Source organism: Dermochelys coriacea, chromosome 7 (assembly GCF_009764565.3).
Source record: "Dermochelys coriacea isolate rDerCor1 chromosome 7, rDerCor1.pri.v4, whole genome shotgun sequence".
Classification (NCBI taxonomy): domain Eukaryota; kingdom Metazoa; phylum Chordata; order Testudines; family Dermochelyidae; genus Dermochelys; species Dermochelys coriacea.
The window spans coordinates 18,246,813-18,269,862 of NC_050074.1; the positions used below are offsets into that span (position 1 = coordinate 18,246,813).

Here is a 23,050-nt window from a genome sequence, read left to right on the forward strand (position 1 = left end):
GTTAAGGTTCATGATTTTAAATCGCACACTAACCTGAATTAAAAAACAAACAAGGAATATCCCCAAAGCAAGAAATAGTCTGAAAAACACGGTTCTTTGGAGCCTCTAGTTTCTCTGAGGCAAGTCAACATGGAGTTGGATCCAAAAGTAAATCACCGACAACTATTAAACATTTATTTTTTGTAAAGAAGGTCCAGATAATTGCAATGGATACCTCCTGCTGTTCGCACCTGTGAGATTATGGGTACAATTCAAGAATTTATGGATATTTTTCATTGTGTTTTTGCCCTTAAGAGAGTAAATTTTGTTCCCATACAAGGGAGGGACAAAAACACTGTCTTTGGCTAGGTATAATGCATCCATATACTCACCAGATTGGGACTGTAAAGTACATTCAGATTATTAGTAACAGCAACACTAATATCCTTTACAAGACTTTCTTACAGCAAGTACTGAAGTTTATACATTTAAAACTTAAAATATACAACTTCAAATGTGCCAAACAGCTCTGCCGAAGAACTTCAGAAAAACTGAGGTATCATCTGCTACACCTCACATATTCCTGAAGGGACCATCTCAAAACAAGAAATCACCACATACCCCCACCCACTGGAAACTGCTCTTACCAAACAAACAAGGACACTCCACCAGTGAAGTAGATCACATCATGGAATGGATACCCAAATACCCCAACGAAACCTGCTTCAATACAAAAAAAAGCCCTCTGACTGCACTCCCCTAGTTGTCACCCACAACCCCATGCTAGAACCCATTTGGTGTATCATTAAACAACTACAACCTATACTCAACGGGGACCATACTGCAAAAGAAATCTTTTCAGAACCTCCTCTTCTGGCGTTCAAACAAGCAGCTCACGCTCATCATCAGAAGCAAACTCCCCACACACCAGGGCCCAACAACTCAAAGCAGCACGAGACCCTGCCAGAAAAACAGATGCAAAACCTAACATATGTCCACTGCTACAATGACAAATACTCCCCACAACATACCTTTCAAGATCCAGGGTCCTATACATGCCTATCACAAAATGTGGTATACCTCATCCAGTGCATTAAATGCCCCAACAACAACTGTGTGTGTGATACCAGACAATCATCATGCTTTCAAATGACCTCACACAGAAAAAAGTTCAAACACCATATCACCTGTGGGCAAACACTTTTCACAAAATGATCACTCCATATCTGACCTCTCAGTCCTCGTCCTCAAAGGAAATCTGCACAACACCTCAAAGGATGAGCCTGGAAGCTGCAAATTTATAACTTTATTAGACACTAAAAATCAAGGTCTTAATAAAGATACTATATTTATGGTTTATTACAACAATCTAACCTGCTAATGCCCCCTTTTTTGTCCTGTGATTTCAGGGGTGTTAATGTGCAACTTAACCTTAGAATATGTTGACTACTTATGCTAAACAATTTGTTCCAGCTTGTATTTAGTGTAACACTGAGAATACATTTCCCAGAGCTGAAGAAGTTGGTCCAATAAAAATTACCTCACTCACCCTGTCTCTCTATTTAAAATTTAAGACAAAGAGGAATACAGAAAATGGTTTGGCAGGAGAGAAAACAAGGAGGTCTTGAAATATCAGGTACTCACAAAAAACAACGAGGAGTCCGGTGGCACCTTAAAGACCAACAGGTTTATTTGGGCATAAACTTCTTCAGATTGAAGTGGATTTTTTACCCATGAAAGCTTATGCCCAAATAAATCTGTTGGTCTTTATGATGCCACCAGACTCCTCATTATTTTTGTGGATACAGACCAACACGGATACCCTCTGATACTTGACATCAGGTACTCGACCATTCTATGCCCAATTTCAGTTTAAATTTAATACACTTTTCCTATCAACCCTGAAAAATGTTCAGAGTTTACAACGTTTGAGAAATAAGAAAGAAACAAATGGAGAAAGTAATTTTGCATAGCACTTTCTGAAAAGGGTGAAACATCAAAACAATGTAGACAAGATTTTTGTTTAAATACTTACGCTGAAATGCTTGTATAGTTTATTTTATTTTATTTTAGAATATATTTATCTATTATAAAAAATAGCACAATAAAAGCAGATAAATTTGTCTTCGCTACAGTGACTTTAACAGAAGGTACCCACTCTGTAAACAGACCATATTAATAAATGTCTGTAAATGGATTTTTTTTAAAAAAGTTGTCTGTAATTTGGCAGTCTCATTATTAAAAATACTGTTGAGTATACAAGTACAGTGAAGCAATTGAACACATGCAAAGTTCACATTAACTCTAAAGCTATTTTCAACGTTAACATACATACAAAATGAGGTTAAACAAACTTTCATGGCAGCCATTTAAACTGGTGAGTTTTCTCTCTCTATTTTGATTATCTTCAACCATTGTTACTATATGTGGAATGTTATATACTCCAAAGAGGTTTTGATTTTGAAATAGCTACTTATCTGCAAATCATCTCTATGATCTTAGAAGGCATGAAAAGATCCAATAAGGATAATTTTCAATATGGACAATAGGAAATAATAAGAAACTAAATGAGATTAAAAATGACAGTAATCAACATTATGCTGAGTTTTTAATAGGTCTATGTCATTAATATCTCCTCTATTAATCTGCAAATACTAAATTTCTTGTCTTAAGAAACAGCTTCATTTTTCCATTACCCTGTCAAGCTACATAAGCTAAAGTATGATTCCATTTTGGATTTTTAAAAATAAGTAAAATAAAATGTACTTTCCTTGACAAGAACATCTGAATACCTGTATGTTCAGTTATCCAAACAAAGGCAGGTCAGTTGAATAAATTATTTCCCTAAACATAGGTTAACAGAAGTTCTAAGAGTGAATGGAAGACAGTACATTTCACTTGAGGCAAGAATGATTGCACTCTATTCATTCCCAACCATCTGTTTATAGAGAACATGTTTGGTTTCTAAAGTGTAGGCATACAGAATTATCTTACAGTTCTCCAGAGAAGGCTTCATACTTTACTCTGAGTTGCAATGATCTTACTAATCAGCAATACAAATCACACCTGCATAAATTATTGACAAAAACAGTTTAACATAAGCATCATTCTTAGGGATTAATAATCTTCTAAAGATAGTGAAAGAAACATCTGTTCCTCAACTATTCTGCAAATTTACACTGAAAAAAAAGTTCTTTAAAGAACACCAAATTCCTCCCCCTAGCTCCTTCCAAAAATCTTCTACATATTTCACATTCTCGTGTGTTTGTATTTATAATGATTTTTACTGTGTCTCTCCAAAAATCAAACCAACAAAAGAAGTGGAGGTCACAAACAAAGCTTGAATGAAAGTGCTGACTACATATATGCATGTGAGGATAAAGGCTACAGACTAAGATCACCTGCATATAGTTTATGCTAAACTAATTCAAAATATGAAAGATATGCTGTCATAGGTGAGCTGGCCCTTTAAGAGGTGTTGGTCTCAGCCCAGCCTGTGACAGATCAGCTACCACCCCACTTCGCTACAAGCTGATCAATGCAGCCATTACACTCATCTGGGTGATCTCCATAAAAGGGCTGAGGCAGCTCAATTGAGGAGGATATCTGCAGGACGGAGCTTAACTCTGTGATTGGCCCAAAAGGAGGCTCTTATGACAAGCTCTGGAAAAGACTATCCCCCAGGAAGACAGCACGGAGATGACCAGACTGGGGGGGAAGGGACTTCAGAGAAGCAGCCCTATAGGATCAGCACTCTGAGAGAAGCAGGGCAGACCAGGATGGGCAGAAGATCTTTTTGTTTCATGCTTTTTGGACCTCACTAGACACTGCTACCTGACAGGCCCTCCCTGAAAGAAGGCAGGTCTGTCGCAGAACTATTGTTGGGACTAAGTGAGAAAGAGAGGCAGAGCCACTGCCACAGGGGACACAAGGGGGTGGCAGAGTGGGCATACTGCCTAATCTGCAAATCAAATTGTAAAGGCCTCTTCCAACAAATCCTACAATACTTTGCCAGCTCAGATTTGTGTGCATGCATGCATGGTCAGATCAGCTACTCAATTCACATTTCAAGTACAGATGGCAATTTTACTGGATATTTCACAATGCATGGCTACCTACATGCCAGTCTATCAAAATGAGCTACTTTTAATAGTGCTTCACCTTATAGGGAGCCTCAATGACTAGAAAGGGACTACTTGTGGAGTAAGGTATTTCTCAGCATGAGTAAGGGTGACAAAACTGGACCCTATGCAATTAGAGCAGAAAGATGGCAGAACAGACTTATAACTGAACTTATAATAATCACTACTTCAGCTTGGCAGGCAGGTCAATATTTTTTTTAATAGACTTAGGTACCTGATATAACTAGACCATATCATGGTCAGAATTCACCCAAAGAGCATACTGCATATAGAGGGTCCCCAATATACGTCTCTCCCTTCTCTGTTGTTTCGCGTATCCGTCGCTCATCAATAGGGGAACGTGTTCCGATTCACGTCAGTCCCGATCTGCATATCCGTCACTTCACCTTTCGCATGGCTTTTCTTTGGGTGCTTCCCCCGGCGCCCAGGAGACACTGGGACGGAGCGGGAGGAGCGAAGATGGGGTGTGCTCAGAGGGGGGGGTAGGAAGAGGAAGGATGGCCATTATTTCTTATGGGGAAAAATTCCCCGGTATCCGTTGTTCTTTTCAGGAACACAATCCCGATGTATACTACGGACCCCCTGTAACAGCCCACTACACATGGACAAAAGACAAACAACAACTCTACAGTTTTTGCTACTACACATTCTACAATTCCTTATTTTCTTTAATTAAATAAAGTTGAAGAACTGAGATTTATTTTTTTTGCTGCTGAACGTTCAGCACTTTTAAGCAATGAAAAAGAACAAAGCAGCCATGTTTCCAATTAAGGTCTGAAAGCACACATAAAATGTACACAGGAAAGTAACTTTGCTGAAGGTAAGACCTCAAATTCCTACATGAAGTAAAGTCCACATTGACATAAAAGGCTGCAGGAGAGGGCCCTAAGGCATAGAGCATATCTTAACACTAAACTTGCAATAAAACAGAAATTTTATGATATAGAAAATTAATGAGCCACTATATGCTATTCCTGCCTCTCAAGAAAAGCCTTTTCATTTAAAAAAAAGATTAAAATTCCATATTTGCTGAGGATATTAATGCCAAACAGTTAGCTTGAAAACAAGAAAATAAAATAATAATACAGATGAGGATTAGGCACTATTTTTTCCATTCATTAGTCTGATTTCCCTTCTATCTACTTTGTGGAACTAAAACAGCAAGAGGAAGTCCTGGGGCAGCTATAGTAGTAATAATGTTCAGGGCAGGGGATCCCCCTTTGAGATGTGTGCTTGTAAAATCTGACCCTCAACGTGAACTTCACAGAGTTGAACCACCACCAACCCTTGTGAACAGATTTCCAATTTGCAAACTGTACACAAACTGAACCTGTGGGGTTCATGCTGCCACATGTTTACCCAAAACCTTTTGTTAACTAACGTTCGGTCATGTCCCCCAGGGTTATACCGGGCTGCAGGTTTGAAACACAAGGCTTCAGGAAAGAAGGAGACAGATGAAGCCAAAACAAACACCACACACAAAAAATGCGAATAAAGCAGGGCTGACTCCAGCTGCATAGAGTCCAGCAAAGGCAAGAGAAAAAGCTGGTGAGAGGAAAAACAGGGGAGCCAGGTCATTTGTAGGTCACAGAAGTAAGATGTTCCTATTGGCAGATGGACTGGGAAGGACTACCCCTCAGCCAGTGCCAGTGGCAACAAAACCTCTGATGACAAGGAGAAGAAAAAAGACAAATGGTACAATTAAAAGTCATGCTCATTATTCACCCAAAGCAAGGCTTTCCTTGAGAATGTAAAAGAAAGGTCAGAGCTTGAGCCTCCCTTAGCTATGCATCACTGCATAACTTGCAAAATAGGCTACCAATCTTGTGCATGCAAGTACAAAAGCTAATTTAAAAGCTACATGGCAATGTGCAACAGCTCATCTGAACGCAAAAATGAATCCTTTCAATTCATCTCAGTTGTCTTTAGTCAGCCAGTGGTGAAGGGAAGATCAAGTATTCCCTCAATGAGTTTGCATAATGTCAATGCAGATCCAGCTAAACTATTGTATAAATTGACAGGTTTCAGAGTAGCAGCCGTGTTAGTCTGTATTCACAAAAAAGAAAAGGAGTACCTGTGGCACCTTAGAGACTAACAAATTTATTAGAGCATAAGCTTTCGTGAGTTACAGCTCACTTCATCGGATGCATTTGGTAGAAAATACTCCCCCCTGTATTTTCCACCAAATGCATCCGATGAAGTGAGCTGTAACTTACGAAAGCTTATGCTCTAATAAATTTGTTAGTCTCTAAGGTGCCACAAGTACTCCTTTCCTTTTTATTGTATAAATTGTTTTGCTAATAGGAAAGTCAATGCTGCAGGCCAAGAGTTCCATATACCCACTAAAGATGAATTCATTACCTGTGCAACCACGCTTCCAAAATGCAAAAGGGCATTGATTCACCTTTCTTGCAGATCCCATGACATAGTTACATCATTGAAAGACTTTTGAGATTGTATTGTTGGATTTATTTCATAGCAAGATAATTACGGCCATTGTCTCATATGTATCGCTTATAAAAAAATTAAAGCCACATGTATAGCATACTTAGCAAGATATGAAAATGACCCTTTTACTCTGACTAGCATCTTCAGATACACTGATTATGAATACAAGTCTCCAGTATTCATGATTCATTTTAACAAAGCTCTGAAAATGCTTAATGGGTTTGTTTCAATAAAGTAATCAAGAAAAATATGTTTAAAACGGTTTCAAGGTGCTCCTAGACCATATTAAGCTACAGGTTCCTTATAAAGTCAGAACTTCATAACTATCTAGGGTGAGCTTCTGAGAAGGCCACTTTATATGAAAAAAAGTGCAATTAAAACTATTATATACAGATGTAATGACACAGCAAAACAGAGGTAATGAGCAGTTCTTTTAAATTACTTTCACTCACAAGGGAGACCCACAATTCACAGGCTCTGTTCAGGGATTTTCAGTTCATTCTCTTATTGTTCTAGAACATGTCTGTCTATCAGGTATATTAGCCTCAGGACATTAGAAAGACACAAGGAGAGTGAGGCAATATCTTTTATTGGACCAACTTCTATTGGTGAGAGAAACAAGCTTAAGCTTACTATAAAAAAGTGAATGAAACAATGAATTCACACTACTGTGGCTCTTTAGGGTAATGCTGATCACTAATTTGGCTCCTGAATCACTGAGGTCTGAGTATCACTGCCCTAGAGTCTTTTCATATGGATCCCATTTGACTAGTCATTTAACAAATAGCACCATTTTTTTTAATCATCTTTTATTGCAGGAACTCCATTTCCCCGATAGTTCTTCCTCCTCTTCTGGGAAAGATGTTCTATTGCTAGCATCTCTCCCATATTCTCCTTTTTATACAGTAAGATAAAGAATGTAATTCCCCTTGCATGAATTAAAATGTTTGACTTCAATTTTCTTTTCCATCATTAAATTGCTTGTCATCCCTTGGAAGACCTACTGTCTCCATATCCCTAACTATACTGTTCCTTAAGTGACTGAATGTCTCATTGCTTAAGAGAGTAAGACAATCAATCTTGCTTTTATTCTCCATGTTTGTGTTGAGGGTTTTTGTTTTATTTTTAGTCACAATTCACGTAAACTTGCTAATTCTCCATTGTGCCAGATATTTTACATCACTGGATTAGTTTTTTCAAAATCTCTATTGTCCATACACAGTTGTGTTATTAAAACCCCACCGATATTTCTACATTGCAGTAATATGGGAAAGCAGCACGGTCTTGTGAGGGTTAGGAGCTGTGTGGCCTAACTGTCAGCTTCCATTGACTTCAACAGGTATTGAGAACGCATAGCACCTTTGAAAGCCATGCCAACTGAATTTTTTGCCCATGTTTCCACAGACGACTTCTTGAACAAGCATGGGCAAATCACTTAAACTCTGAGCCTTATAGTTTCTTTATCTGTAAAACAGAGATGATATTTCCCTACTTAACATGGAGGAAAAATTATTGTTTGCATGGTACTTTGAGATACTCAGATAAAAGGTATCATAAAAAGGCACATTTAAAATGTCCGCTAGACATTACAATTAAATTGCTAATATAACTATTTCCTTTGAGAGCATGTCTTCACTTACAAAAACGACCTGGCCAGACAGTATACTGCAGTTTATAAATGATTACTTAACACACACTCCCAGATAGTTCTAGAAGATCATAGAGACATCAAAAACTAATCAGCAAGACACACAGTTCTGACATAGGAATGGATGGCAGATTAATTGTTAGATAGTAAACATCAAACAATGGAAAGGACTTGTCAGCAAAACTGGTTTCACGTTAGCAAAGTAATTCATTGTCAATAAAAAAACAACTGAGTCTCTTCTCAAAAATATATCACTATTGGAAAATGCACAAGTTTGTTACATTACTTGTAATTAATTGAGTCCCCAATTCAATGATACAAAAAGGGATTCATTGCCAAGAAGCTGAAATAAACACACAGGGAAAGGCAGCATTTTGTTGCTTTCACAAGTCTTCCCATCTTTGTTGTAAGGGCTATCATGAGATACATAAGGAAGAAAAGATTGATATAAATCGGTATGCCACTAACCTCCTTGCTGATCCTGATGACTCCGAGAATGCAGGAGAAAGAGATTCTGAGCCCTCAGTCAAATTATAGGATTTCCTTGCGACAGAATCAGGTATTTCGGCTTTAGGTAACTGGTCTGTTACAAAGGTCTGGTCTGTGCATTGTTTTTTAATATTCTGTTCTCCTGGCAGAAATAATACAAGACAGAGATTAATACCTAGCAGATAGTTTAGTTTCCCTTTTATGTCTTTTTCAGTTTGTTATTCTCTAGCTTGGAAAAGCCAAACTTTTTTTTTTTTAAATCATATTTCAAACATATTTCCTCCCCTCCTTTGACTACCTGTGCAAGACTTCTATCACTATCACTGTTTCAATAAAGTGCCTAAGTTTTTCCCCATCATAGTAAACTCACCATGAACCAGAGATAACAGCAACATTTGTCCAATATCTATTTTAAGCGAGGGTGAGAGAAATTGCCACTGGTGTGTATATACATTTGTCTCCAATCACAGGAACTGACACCATATTTTAAAAATTAGCAAATACTCAAAAACGTGGCAGCTCTGTTTCCTGGTGCTCAGTATAAATTCACTTTATATCATTACATGCCACAGTTTTATAACATGGAAGTTTGACAGCTCAAGGTAGTAAGGTGGCTGTAAATAAAACTAAGCTGATGATTTGCCAATGCCTCTGGAAAGACAGAAATGTCAATATACTGACTTTTTTGGGGGGTTTTTAAGTTAAGGAAGCATGTCTAGAAAATATTATTCTAAAACAATTCTATTATTTTATATTTGACAAATGTTATCAGTTGTTACCCCCAAGTGATTCCCTTTGCCATTCCAGAGGGACAGAGATACCGGTTATTCCCTAGAAAATATTATAAAGAAACTAAATTGTTTTTATACCTTGTCTACACTCATTTTCCAATGTAGTTATGCCCATATTAAAACCATGCTTAGACACAATGCTCAAAACCTGATAAGCATTAGTCCCTACTATGGTAATTTGCAATAACAAGTGTCCTGCAAATACTGGAGATGTAAACCATGATTGCTTAGAAGAAAAAATTTCAAGAACGACTGTCAACCATGACTTTGCCTATCACTGCAGAACTGATCTTGACAAAATGCCAAATACTTTTGAAGCTACAGGGTGGATAAAGGCTTCAAGGCATTTAGTTTTAGGCACCGTTTTCCTTGACTTAGAATGAAATATCAAGAGGATTCATCTTATCAGTTGTGAATGTACTGCAGAATTCAGGGAGCTAGATTGTCAATAAATCAACATAGCTCCATTGAAATTAATGGATTAGAAATGGGAAAGACCTATTAGGTCTGTATATAATTCCCCAAAGGAAGACGTATCCAAAATTAAAACTTCTTTTTAAACATGGCCGTAATCAAAAACCAACTCAAACAATATTTAAAGAATACAAAAATATTATGAAGATTCGAAATTTAAGACACAAAGCCGGTCAAGAGCAAGTGAGATAGTCTTGATCATCTTTCCTCAGATGCAGTAAAAGGACAATGATTCCAGCATTATCAAAAACATGGTAGGAATTTGGACGATTTGCAGAGGTCATTAAATAGAACCTGCCCACTGACAGATATTGCAACCACATGCAGAATTTTTGGGGACCACTGTACTAACTTTATAAATACTATATATTAATATAACCTGCTATCATTGTAGGCTAAGGATTGTGTTCTGCTCCATGGAAAGGGGGCAGAGGGCAAAGGGCACGTTAACCACAGCTCCTCCAGGGACTACAAACTTTGGGGAGAAAGGGGTAATTACTACAGTCCTTAGAACTGTAAATAGCTTCAGAGAAGTACCAACCCCTCGAGTGGTTTTCATACATTGGTTCAGGTTAAGTTCAAGAGACACAGGAGACAAAGAAAGAACCCTGGGTAAAAAGTGTCAGCTAGAATTGACAAAGAGAGCTTGATTTTGATTCAAATATGAACATGACCTTTTGTCTGGAGGGGATCACACTAAACCCTACAGAAGGGCTGGAAGAACTGAAACCTGCCATGGTCTACGTAGAACTGATGGGGGATTTACGGTATGTTTTGTGTGTGTTTAGACCTTTTGTTGTTTTATATGATTTCTTTGTATGGTTCTGTGCTTAAATAAACGTACTCTGCCTTGAAAGAGCTGTTTGGTTACTCATAACCAGTGGCGCACACTGGTCACAGCCCTTGGAGAGAAAGCAATGTGCAGGAACTGGACTCCTAGTCAGACTTGTTGGGATAAACACAATAAATTACAGGGAAGCTGTAACCTAAATCCCTGGCCATGAGGGAGAGGGACAGGTCCCTGCCCAAAGAGAGGTGACAACTACAAGCCTGAGACCTGAGAGGACATTCCTTGAGCAGACCATAGATAGGGTCAGAAGTGTAGTTACCCTGAACAGGTAACAATCACTAAAAAGTAGAAGTCAATGGGAGATATTAAATGAAGAGCCAAAGTACACACCAATATATAGCCACTTCTATGAGGAACCAGAAAAAATGTACAACACACAATACGCTTCTATTCTCATTAGTGAATCTTTCACATAGGAATTCACTAGTGCACTGTTCTTTTCTCTCTCACTATTAAAATTTGCAGTTTCACACAGAGAAAATTACCTTTAACTGAAAACACTGAGAAACACTTTTTCGGTGGGCTTAATTTTTTTTTTATTAAAAAAGAGTTGCCAAGCAGACACAAGATTACTGATGAAAGAACAGTCAGATGCAGCTAAGATCTAGCAGAAAAAAACAGTCATTGAAATTTCAAAGACTACGGAAAGTTCTGAGCACATGAAGTGTAATGAATATTTTGCACGTTTCTTTTGTGATCACTTGCACCAAGCAAAACCGAAGAACACCAAATAATGAAAACTAGATGGGATAAGTATACAAGGCAATAATGCAAGTACAATACAGCAGAATCCTCTGTATTGTGGGTTGAAGATTTAATACACCAATGTAGCTGAAAATGTGATTAGGTTTTTTTTTAATGGATATGAGCAAGCTTTTAGAAAAACTACGTATGACTTATTTTAGTTTATCTTGTCAATAAAGCCCACAATTGAAAAAAAAAAAAACAAAGGCTGCATGAAAGACATATATAATCCCTATATGTCATGAGGAGACCTAGGTTTAAAACAGAAATTAACATATATATTATTTATAGCTAGAAATTAACATTTCAGAGTCTGGGATCCCTTTATCTAATAAGATTTCAGAGGGAGAGGCAAAATATAAAGGATATCATTTGTGGAATAAGTTGAAAAAGATAAACTTTGCCCCCAAGATTTCTAAAATTGTAATGGTTGAAATGAAGATGATTATTTTCTACATCAAGGTCTGTACGAAATGATAAGCATAAAGTTCAGGTGTTAAAATGGTATTTCCATTTATTTTTATTCATGAAAACTCTGTCAGAGGAGATAGGTCATGAGGCATTGACAGGCCAAAGCACCAATGTTGTTATCGTAAGAAAAGCAGGGATTTAAATGGCTGATAAAGTAAACTGCCAAGTTTTCTAAGATAGCAGCCAACAACTTTGGTCAGTGGAATTATTTATTTGAAATTCAATAAGCTTCACATGTTTAAATTCCACTAGGCTTAGACTTAGAAGTACCCTCTTAAATTATCCCCGAAACATGACCAAAGATATACCCACATTGCCACAACAAGCAATTTCTTAAAACAAATAAGATTGAACACTAGTGTGAGAACTAACCGCACCCATGGGTATTTTTTTGTCTCTCCAGGTAATAAAGACAGAATATCTATGCTGGATGTTGTTCCTAGAGACTGGACTTCTCACATGCTTAAGATTAAGCATGTAAATATTTACCTTGTTAAATCATGACCTACATGAACACTGGGTAGTTGACGTTGTTTAATTGGTGGCTTTGGGATATGCGTGCATGCATCATTTCTTAGGGAAACCCAAAAATTATTTTTATTTTCAGATGTATTAAACATTACTCACCTGTGTCCATAGCCTGTTCTTCAGCAGTGGGTGCTTCTCTCTCTTGTAAGCTCTCGATTTTCCTTTTACCAGTTTTCTTCCATCGGTTATTTACCTGATCCACTAAAAGCTGAAATTCACCTTTATGTTTATTCCCTGAAACACAAAATTACACTCCTCTATGAAAAACAAATTGCTCAGAGAACTGGCAGCATCATGAGTGTGCAAGGGGAGAGTGAAAAGGACATGAACAGAAACACAAATGCATAATAAGGAAAACATTTCTCGATTGAAAGAATCACCAGCTGACTCACTGTTGCAACACATGTTAAGCTTGCAACATTTTAAGTGTTCTATTTAAAGGCTCAATTTTGAAAAGTGCTCACTGAAGTCAGTGGGATTTTTGCCATTAATTTCAGAGGAGCTAGGATTTCAGTATCTCTCTACTTATTTTTTTTTTTTTAAATTAACTTGGTTAAAACCTCTGGAACCACATCTTTTTGTATTCAAAAAATAATTTCCACCATTTATTCTGGTTACTTTAGGCAGTTATTTTACATCATCAACTACTAGATATAGAATTATGCGAAAGTTTTTTTTTTAAAAAGTCAAAAATCTAAATAAGAGACTCAGGATTTTCCTCCCCTTTAAGAAAATGGAAGGGTTTTTGTTTGTTTTGTTTTGTTTTTCACTTTTACAAAAATGTTGTCCATAAAACAGTGTCACACATGCAAGGTAGGACAAGAGAACATGCAAAAAGAAACATTACTAGTCCATTTGTATTTTCCTAAAATTCATTTTAAACTTTTTTTTAAAAGCAAGATGTACTATAGAATAAAAACATCTGTTCATTCAAAGGCCAGGTTAAGTGTGCAAGCACACTGGAATTAAATGATGTTTGTTTTTCCCTGATACCATTGTCTGCCAATTTAAAAAAAAAATCTGCTAAATTTAGTTATTCTTGCCATAATATTAGATAATGCTGTTGAAGAATTCTAGTTTTCTTGGGCTTTGCTGGAGTACTGGTTGCTCATTAGGGTCCAGATGGCTCAGTGAATTGATCAGTAAGGGGACAGCAAGGTTTTCACCTCTGTCACTTGTCCTAATTCACAGTGGGACAATAGTTAATGAAAATCATCACAACAGATCTGTTCAGAGGCCTATGTAGAAGATGCTAGAGATTTCAGTCCATTACACAGTGGAAAGCTATCTACATACCAAACCACCACTGTGGCTGGCACTACCTGACAGAAAAAAGAATGGTCATGGAGACTAGACTGCCTCTCTCACTCCTAGCAGTGGTGCCCTCTACTTCCATAGGAAAGAGGTAGATCACTGTGTAGGAAAAATTTGCAAAGCTGCTGCTCTTCTCTGTTCTGTGCATAGATGGATTCAGTCCTCAGGACAATCAATATAACTCAAACACTCTTATATATTACAGGGGGCCTTTCAAAACTTAACAGAGAGAGATGCCAGACAACTCTCAGTGAACCACTGCTGATCCAGACCACAATTTGGAAATCTGTTTTTCTTGTAAGAAAAGAAATCAAAAACAAATGTTAAGGCATTTTGTGCCACTAGGAAAGGCTAAAAAACATCTAAAGGAGAATTTAAGGCCATACATCACTGATGTTCTCTCTTCGCTGCAGATGTCCACAGAACTTACAGAACTTGCAGAACTGCCTTTTCTGCACACACACAATCATGGCTTCCAGGTAACTGAAATAATGAGGAAGCTCCACTAATCTTAGAATTTTGTATTAGCTAATTTCACTTCTTGCCTCACCTTCCCAAATCTAACAAAGATAAGGATTGCCACTACACATTACATCTACACCAGAATTACATCAATATTTCTGGAAAATAAAGCACCAGCTTTGAATAGCCTACTACCATTTTCTGAATGAAAATGTGAATTCAGAAAGACAGGCATAAGTGGCTTTGCAAAGAAAATGCCTAGTGTCACGAAGAGCAGATGTCTAGTTTAAAAAAAAAATACAACACTAACACTCTTAAAGGTTGCAAAGTCAAGTATTCAAAAGTTATGAAATGCCAGAATGCCTATGCAGCCTTAATTCAGCTCCCCTGAAAACGTAGCCTGTGTGTTATATAAAAGGAAGCACTGATTGTGCTTAGGGAAGCATTATTCTAGGCCAGCTATCCTTAGCTTTTTCAATACCAAAACACCCTATCCATCACTGTTTTATCTGGGTGCCATTGTTGTCAACCTCCCAGCATTCCATTTCAACTTCTAGACTCAATGGAAACATTTCAGACTTTGCATAATTTTCCTTACCTTCCCTATAAGTTAATGTTTCTGGAAAGGGATAGTGAAACAGATATCTGCATATTGTTTTAGGGAAAAGCATGGTCAACAGGCTATACATACATTCTATAAAGCAATCTTGAAAATGCTATGCGTAGAATGGTAATCTTCATTCTGCACTAATGTAACTTCCAGTTGTAGTTCAAAATCCCTGCACCCTGTTTTTTGAGCAACTTTGCCAAATGGATTTTATAGGCAACAGATCTTTTGTCAAATAGCATCACATTTTAATAATTATTACAGAGAGTGAAATTTTACGACTACATTTGTTATTTCATGTTTGAAGAAAAAAGGTCTTTCTGTTCCAAGATGATGACAATTTTTTCAATAAAGGAAATTTTAATACACATCTGTGTGTTTATTTATGATAACTCAGTGATTCAGCACAGTTCAATGCTTCCCTTTAGTTATGTACTCATTGCATTTTTGATGATTTAGTATGTTTATGACCAGTTTCTGGTAGTCAGTCAATTCAGTGCTTATTATTTGGACACTAAAAATTCTCTTACTAAAAGGCTGGCAAAATGAGAAGTTTGCTCAGACAGAAGATCATGTAGATTACACTCCACCTATAGGGTAAGAACATACTGTTTATTTTTTTAAAATGACATTTACAAAAGATTAGTTATTTGACTGTAATTGCCAGAAGTAAGGAAACCCATGAAAATGTATTGGTACATTGATGTACAAGTTAAATGACTCTATGACTATCCCAAAATCAAAGAAACTGAAATATTTTTCAATGCTTCATTTACCAGAGGGGACTCTGAGGAACAATAAAGTTTCTCTTCTGTCACTACTTATTATAACAGAAGTCCGTTGGTAACACAGGTGTATGATCTGTTAGCAAACCATTACTCAGAATAGTAGCATATAGGGGTACTGTACAGACATACAGTATACAGCTACTGAATAGTGTGGTGCCTGGAAACAATTCATCCTATATCCAGAATAATATTTATGCTTTATGGTAGACTAGAACAGTGTTGAATGATGCTTCTTTGTAAAAGCCATTCACATGCTGCCCTGAATGCACTTATTGTGGAGCAGCCTGAGGAGGCAGATCCTATCCTAACCACGTAGCAGAAAAACTAATTTGAACCCTCAGAAGAAATAAATGGAGTCTAAGGTCAGCTCCCCAGCTGGTGTAAATCAACCTAGCTCCATTGACTTATCTCTGGACCTACTTCCACTGCAAAATTTACTGAGCTAATAATCAGTTTGGACTTGTCCACTCAACAAAGTCTATGTTAGTAGACTGGGAATCTAATATACCGGTACATTTCATATGCAGTCCTATAACATCAGAACTTAAGAAAGCTAATTTCTGGTATTGAAACCAAGGTGCTGTGAATCCTGCAATTGTGAAATCAATCTTTTGGCCCAGTTGACACAGAAGTACACTTCCAAGCCTTGATTTTTTTCCCCTGTAAATTCAGCCTCCATCTCTCTGTTTACTCTAACACCTCTTGCATGTACACTTTGAAAAGGAAGAATAGAAGCACTTTCCTCCATCACCCCACCCTCCACCTTCACCTACCCTCCTCCCATCCTGTAAGATATTGGAAGAGGCCCCTGTTGGTGTTTTTGACCCCAGCTTCCTTTTTCTCCCACTCCACTCCTCTGCCTCACTGCCAAATGCCCAGTCTCCCGTCCCATTCCCACTCACGGCTCTCCCTCTTCATTCCCTTTCTCCTCCTCAAGAGCTTAGCCCCATTCACCTTCTCTTTCCCTTCCAGTCACCCTTTCCTCTCCTATTCACTCATCAGTTATGACAGTCTTTCAGCCATCATAAAGAGGAAATAGAGCTCCCTAGCTCTTCACAGCAGCCAAGAGGAGTATGCTCCCCGACCTCCAAAGTTCCAGATTTTTCTGGCATGCAAATACTGGATCAGGTAGAAAAAGGGAAGTTAGAAGATACATAGAAAATGAATTAACAAAACAGATTTTTATGAAATGATCAAAATCAATACAGATATAACTCAACAAAAAGTCTCATCTGAATATCCCTCTATGTATCTTACTCTGCTGAAGAATTATCAGCACACTGCAATCTATTCACAGAAAGCAGAGGTGCCTTGGCAAAGATCTTAGGTTCAATAAGCAAATAAAAGCTATGGAAGTTTCATTCCATTTTTTTTCATTTAGAGACTATTCTTAGAAGTGCCTCCTATAATCCATACAACAAGCTCCTTTTACCTCACTTCTTCTGCCAACTCTTTCAACTTTACTCTTCTTACCACAGATGCCTCTACATCATCTTCCATCAGAACTTGTCCTATGCATCAGATCTGAGACATTCACACACCACAGTGGTGGATGGAGTAGACTAATTTAGACAGAAATTAAACTGCTCAATGCAAGGATGCTATTAAGTGTTCTGTAAAGCACCATGCATATTTAAATAATAATAATTTATTTAACTATAAATTCAAGTTCTGTGATATTGACTTGACACAGCTTATCCTAACTGCTTTCTTACTCACTGAAGGGAAAAAAAGATTTTAAAATGGTGTATTCCCTTATCTTGTACATTTGACACCCTTCCTTTTACTGCAGATGGCAGAAAATAAACACACCACGAACAATTCTTTTCAATCAAAAAGTTAACACATAAAATGCCTGAATTAAACTAATACATATTGGTTAAGATATTTTTCTGGCTCTTTGCATTTTCCTCCACCTCTGTCAGTATTCTTTTAGTTTGTGGTGCAGCTACATAGCATTTAAATCACTCAAGTGATGTCCTGGAAAAGAAGCCATATCTAGCACACAATATAAACCACTGTTGTGCAGTTTCTGGAATTACACCAGGCACATGTTTTTTAAGAATTGTGGGTCTTTTGATAATACAACTGCAAATGCAATTACAAACATTTAAAAAAACCCAAATGACATCAATCACTAAACCTCTCTCTCTGAATCACCATAAGACAGAGATTCACAACAAAAAGCTATAGTAGAAAATGATTTTTTGTATAAATGAAAGAAAATCTACAGAAAAAACAGGAGCCTGATCCTACAAAGAGCTGAGCACCCTCCCAGCTCCAAATTTCAATAAAAAAGGCCTCTGTGATTGAATTCAATGGGAACAGCAGCATGTACCATGTGCTATTACAGAAAGGAAAGAATGGTTACTTACCCACCAGTAACTCTTCAATATATTGTAGTGACTATGGATCCTGCTATAGGTATACAATCATTTCATGCGCATGAAACGAGACTCTTTTGAATATTAGTGTCCGGCGGGACCACGGCTTGCCCTATGTCTCCTCATGCTCTTGTGCAAGGACATAAAAGGGCAGAGCAACCGCAACTCTCCTTCAGTTCTCTCGCGACTTGAAGTTCATGATAGCTGCAGACTCCTAAAGTGGGAACGGAAGATGAGCCATGGAACTCACACTGACAACATCTTGAAGAACCAATGTGACTGTACAATTAGCAACTGTTTTCTCTTCTTTGAGAATGGGTCAGTGTGGATTCTTCTGTGACTAGCCAGCAATATCCTCTTCAAGATGATGTGAAAGAGGAGTATCAGCTGCATCAGTCAATTAGAGATGAGTACCACTTTTCCAAATCAGGCATAGGACCTACCAGCCAGGTCCAGGGCATAACATTTGATAAATATGAGCAGATTTCTCCATGTAGCAGCCTTATAGATTCAGATAGTAGCAGGTTACAGAGACAGGCCAAGGATGTTACTGGGGCTGTGATTGAGTGAGACTTGACAGTCAATGGGGGCAGCACATCTGGCAGCTGAAAGCACAGTGAGGTACACTGAATTATCCATTAGACAGTCTGTGAAGAAACAGCCTGGCCTTTGGATTCGCCAGCTGTAGTCACAAATAGATGTAGTGACAGTCTGAGGGTATGTCTACACTACAAAATTAGGTCAATTTTATAGAAGTCTATTTTTAGAAACCGATTTTATACAGTCGATTGTGTATGTCCCCACTAAGCGCATTAAGTTGGCGGAGTGCATCCTCACTACCGTGGCTAGCATCAACTTACAGAGCAGAGCGCTGTGGATAGCTATCCCACAGTTCCCGCAGTCTCCGCTGCCCACTGGAATAGTGGGTTAAGCTCCCAATGCCTGATGGGGCAAAAGCATTGTCACGGGTGGTTTTGGGTACGTCACCAGGCCCCTCCCCCCCCCGTGAAAACAATGGTAGACAAATTGTTTCACGCTTTTCTCTATCCTCGGTTACCCGTGCAGACGCCATATCATGGCAAGCATGGAGCCCGCTCAGCTCACCGTCATCGTACGTTTCCTGGGTGCTGCTGGCAGATGTGGTACTGCATTGCTACACAGCAGCAGCTCCTTGCCTTCGTGGCAGACTGTGCAGTAGGACTAAACTGTCGTATGTCTTCTGGGTGCTCCTGGCAGACCTTGGTGAGGTCAATCATGGGCGCCTGGACAAACATGGCTATCCTCCTCTTAGAGCACCGAATGGGAGCCAGATACTCCAGGTCAGTCTCTTTTTTCCTCTCATGGAGATTCAGTCCTCCCTACAAGATCATGCGAGCTGGAGGCTTCTGCCTCAGGCTGCTCTCCCAGCCAGCAGCACCAAACGGTTGCACCTACCCCAGCCTACCCCTTGCTCCCATGGCTCATGAAGCCTGGACAGTAGTAAGGGGCAAGTGCAGAATGGTGGTACAATATGCCTTTGGATGTTTAAAAGCTCGCTGGCGCTGTTTGCTGACTAGGTCAGATCTCAGCGCAACCACCATTGTTATTGTTGCTTGCTCCATAATATCAAAGAGTAAGCGGGAGACTTTATGGCGGTGTGGGAGTTTGAGGCAAATTGCCTGGCATCCGATTTTGAGCAGCCAGACACCAGGGCTATTAGAAGAGCACAGCAAGGTGTGCTGCGCATCAGAGAGGCTTTGAAAACCAGTTTCTTGATTGGCCAGGCTTCGGTGTGACAGTTGTATGTGTTTCTCCTTGATGCAAACCCACTCCCTTTGTTGATTTTAATTCTCTGTAAGCCAACCACCCTCCCACCTTCGAAATAAAGTAACTATTGTTTTGAAACCATACATTCTTTCCTTTTTTCCTTTTTTTTAAATTAATAAAGAGAGATAACGGACAAGGTAGCCCGGGTGGGGTGGGGGAGGAGAGAAGGACGAGGCCACATTGCTTATTGTAGCCACGCTAAAAATCAAATTGTTTGAATGACAGCCTTCTGTTGCTTGGGCCATCCTCTGGAGTGGAGTGGCTGGGTGCCCGGAGCCTCCGCCCCTGAGTTCTTGGGCGTCTGGGTGAGGAGGCTATGGAACATGGGGAGGAGGGTAGGCAGTTATACAGTGGATGCAGCGGGGATCTGTGCTCTTGTTGGCTTTTCTGCAGCTCCAACAGACGCTTCATCATGTCCATTTGCTCCCCCATTAGCCTCAGCATCAAGTCCTGCCTCCGCTCTTCATGCTCACTTAATTCTTTCCTGGCCTCTGCCACCGAATGCCTCCATGCATTAAGCTGTGCCCTATCAGTGCAGGAGGACTGCATGAGCTTGGAAAACATGTCATCGCAAGTGCATTTATTTCATCTTCTAATCTGCGATAACCTCAGGGACGGAGATGATAGGGGGAGCGTGGAAACATTCTATGATCTACGACTCTGGGGGGACTGCATGGTCACCTGTGCTGCTGAGTTCGCCACGCTGACTGATCAGGAAATGAAATTCAAAAGTTCTCGAGGCTTTTCCTGTGTACCTGGCTAGTGCATCGGAGTTGAAAGTGCTGTCCAGACCGTTCACAATGCAGCACTCTGGGATAGCTCCCGGAGGCCAATACCGGCGATCTGCGTCCACACTACCGCAAATTCGACCCAGCAAGGTCGATTTTAGGGCTACTCCCCTCATTGTGGAGGAATACGGAAGTTGATTTTAAGAGCCCTTTAGGTTGATGGAATGGGGTTGGTTGTGTGGACGCAGTCATTTTTAATTTGACCTAACATGGCTAAATTTGATCTAACCCCGTAGTGTAGACCAGGCCTGAAAGAATTAGTCCTGTCGCTGTAACATTGGAGAGCTCTGGAAACATCCAAAGTGTGTTGCTTCTTCTCCCCATGCATGGAATGCAGTTTTGGTAAGACCCCAGGATAAGACAATAGATTGGTTTACGTGGAACTGAGAAAGCACCTTACGAATATCTTTCACACCACGAAAAACAACGAGGAGTCCTTGTGGCACCTTAGAGACTAACAAATTTATTTGGACATAGGCTTTCGTGGGCTAAAACCCACTTCATCTCTGAGTGGGTTTTAGCCCACGAAAGCCTATGCCCAAATAAATTTGTTAGTCTCTAAGGTGCCACAAGGACTCCTCGTTGTTTTTGCTGATACAGACTAACACAGCTTCCACTCTGAAACCTTTCACACCACCTTGTCTTTATGGCACATAGTACATGGCCATTCCATTGTGAATGCCTTAAGCTCATTTACTCTTATGGCCAAGGTGATGGCCACAAGACAGACCATTACAAGGGCAAAATGGTGAATGGAGCTCTCCAAGAGGGGCTCGAAGGAAGGCTTCATAAAAACATAAGCAGGATGAGGTTGAGATCCTATACCAGAGTAGGTTTGGCAACCAGTGGATATGTATGCATTAGGCCCTTATGACACTTGGATATCGTTGGATGAAAGAAGACTAACAACTGTGTCAGAGGATATGCCAATATTACCACTAGACAGACTATAATTGAACTGAGAGTAACCACTTGTGGTTGGTGGCAGTTTCTCTACTTAGGAAATCTGCCAGGTTGTTGCTCGACCCCAGAGGATGCAGGGCTATCGGGGCTATACTGTGTAGGCAATAGCAATCCATAGTTCAATCGCCTCTTTACCGGGTCAGGGAAGGAGGTCTGGCCCCATTCTTGTTTATGTAGCACATCACTGGCTTGTGATCTGACAGTATCTGTCAGGGCAATAGGACTGGGATGAACACCATACACACCAGTATGATGGATATCAGTTCCAGGACATTTATATGTAATCTCCTGTCTTCTAGGGACCATGTCACTTGTACCTGCAGTAAGGTACCCAGGCCGACCGAACTCCCCCCAACACCAAGCCAGATCCAGACACATCCATAATCAATGCTCTAGAAGGGGATGGGATTTTGAGTGGTTCCCCTTTCTGGACACTATTAAGGTGTAGCCCCCAGGTCAGTGCCTTGAGGACAAAAGCCAGAATTCTTACTTTCTTGCTCAGCCTATGCCTGGTGGGGGAGCAGATGGACCTGAGCCAAAAGTTGTAGAGGTCACCCTTAACTCCAACCCCAGTATTTCAGACCCCACAAATGGGTTTTTTCCTCCCTTTGGTTACAAGCTCATGTCAGTTTTAAGGTCACGTACCAGACCCAAACTGGAAAGTTTGGCTGATTCTTTATACAGCAAGGGCTTTTAATATCCAGTCTCCAGGAACAAACAATCATCAGTATCCTCAGAGTGCAGGTTCAAAAGGCTAGGGTTTTTAATAACCAGGGTTGCGGAATTTGCATTAGCTACTTCCCAGAAAACCCACTTAACACATTGTTCCAAAAGTCCATGCCGATCTGGTACTTTAAATATAGTAATTTAAACACCTTACACTTCCAAGGTCTCATATCCGTCACAATTCTAATTTAGATTTGCCAGAGTTTTGTGACAGGATTTGCCTATGATCAATCAGTCAACTAAATACAGATAGGTGTGGATGCCTATCCTCCTTTGGGGTGCTGCCACCATAGCAAGGCACTTTGTGAAGTCTCTTGATGAGGTAGAGAATCCAAATGTACTGGTAATGATTCTGTCTCCCTGTAAATCTGAGGTATTTCCTGTGGGCTGGGTGGATGGTGATGTGGAAGTACATACCCTGCAAGTCTACAGACACAAACCAGTCGTGAGTCTGAAGAACTGGAATGATGGAGGCAAGTGTCACCATTCTGAAGCTGAGGCAGCATATGTATGTATTCAGTCTCCTCAAGTCTAGGATAGGACAGAATGTCAACAGATCAGGAGCAGAAATATCTGCGCCTGTAATCTCACAAAACTTTTCCTATGGCTCCTAAACAGAGTAATGAGGGCACTTTTTTTTTTTTTTTT

The 23,050-nt window shown here is 39.4% G+C and overlaps 1 protein-coding gene across 9 annotated transcripts in view; it reads right to left on the reverse strand.

Annotated features, from left to right (window-relative positions):
* Positions 1 to 23,050, reverse strand: part of RAD18 (RAD18 E3 ubiquitin protein ligase) — a 123,844-nt gene that overhangs the window by 50,909 nt on the left and 49,885 nt on the right. For all 9 annotated transcript variants that reach the window (XR_006282629.1, XM_038410985.2, XM_043518483.1 and 6 more), the window contains 2 exons: positions 12,664 to 12,798; positions 8,686 to 8,848 (listed from right to left, as the gene is read on the reverse strand). Coding sequence is in view for 8 of the 9 variants with exons in the window: in XM_038410985.2 (XP_038266913.1) it covers positions 8,686 to 8,848; positions 12,664 to 12,798 (298 nt within the window). In the remaining variant the exon portion in view is untranslated. The remainder of the gene's footprint in view (positions 1 to 8,685; positions 8,849 to 12,663; positions 12,799 to 23,050) is intronic.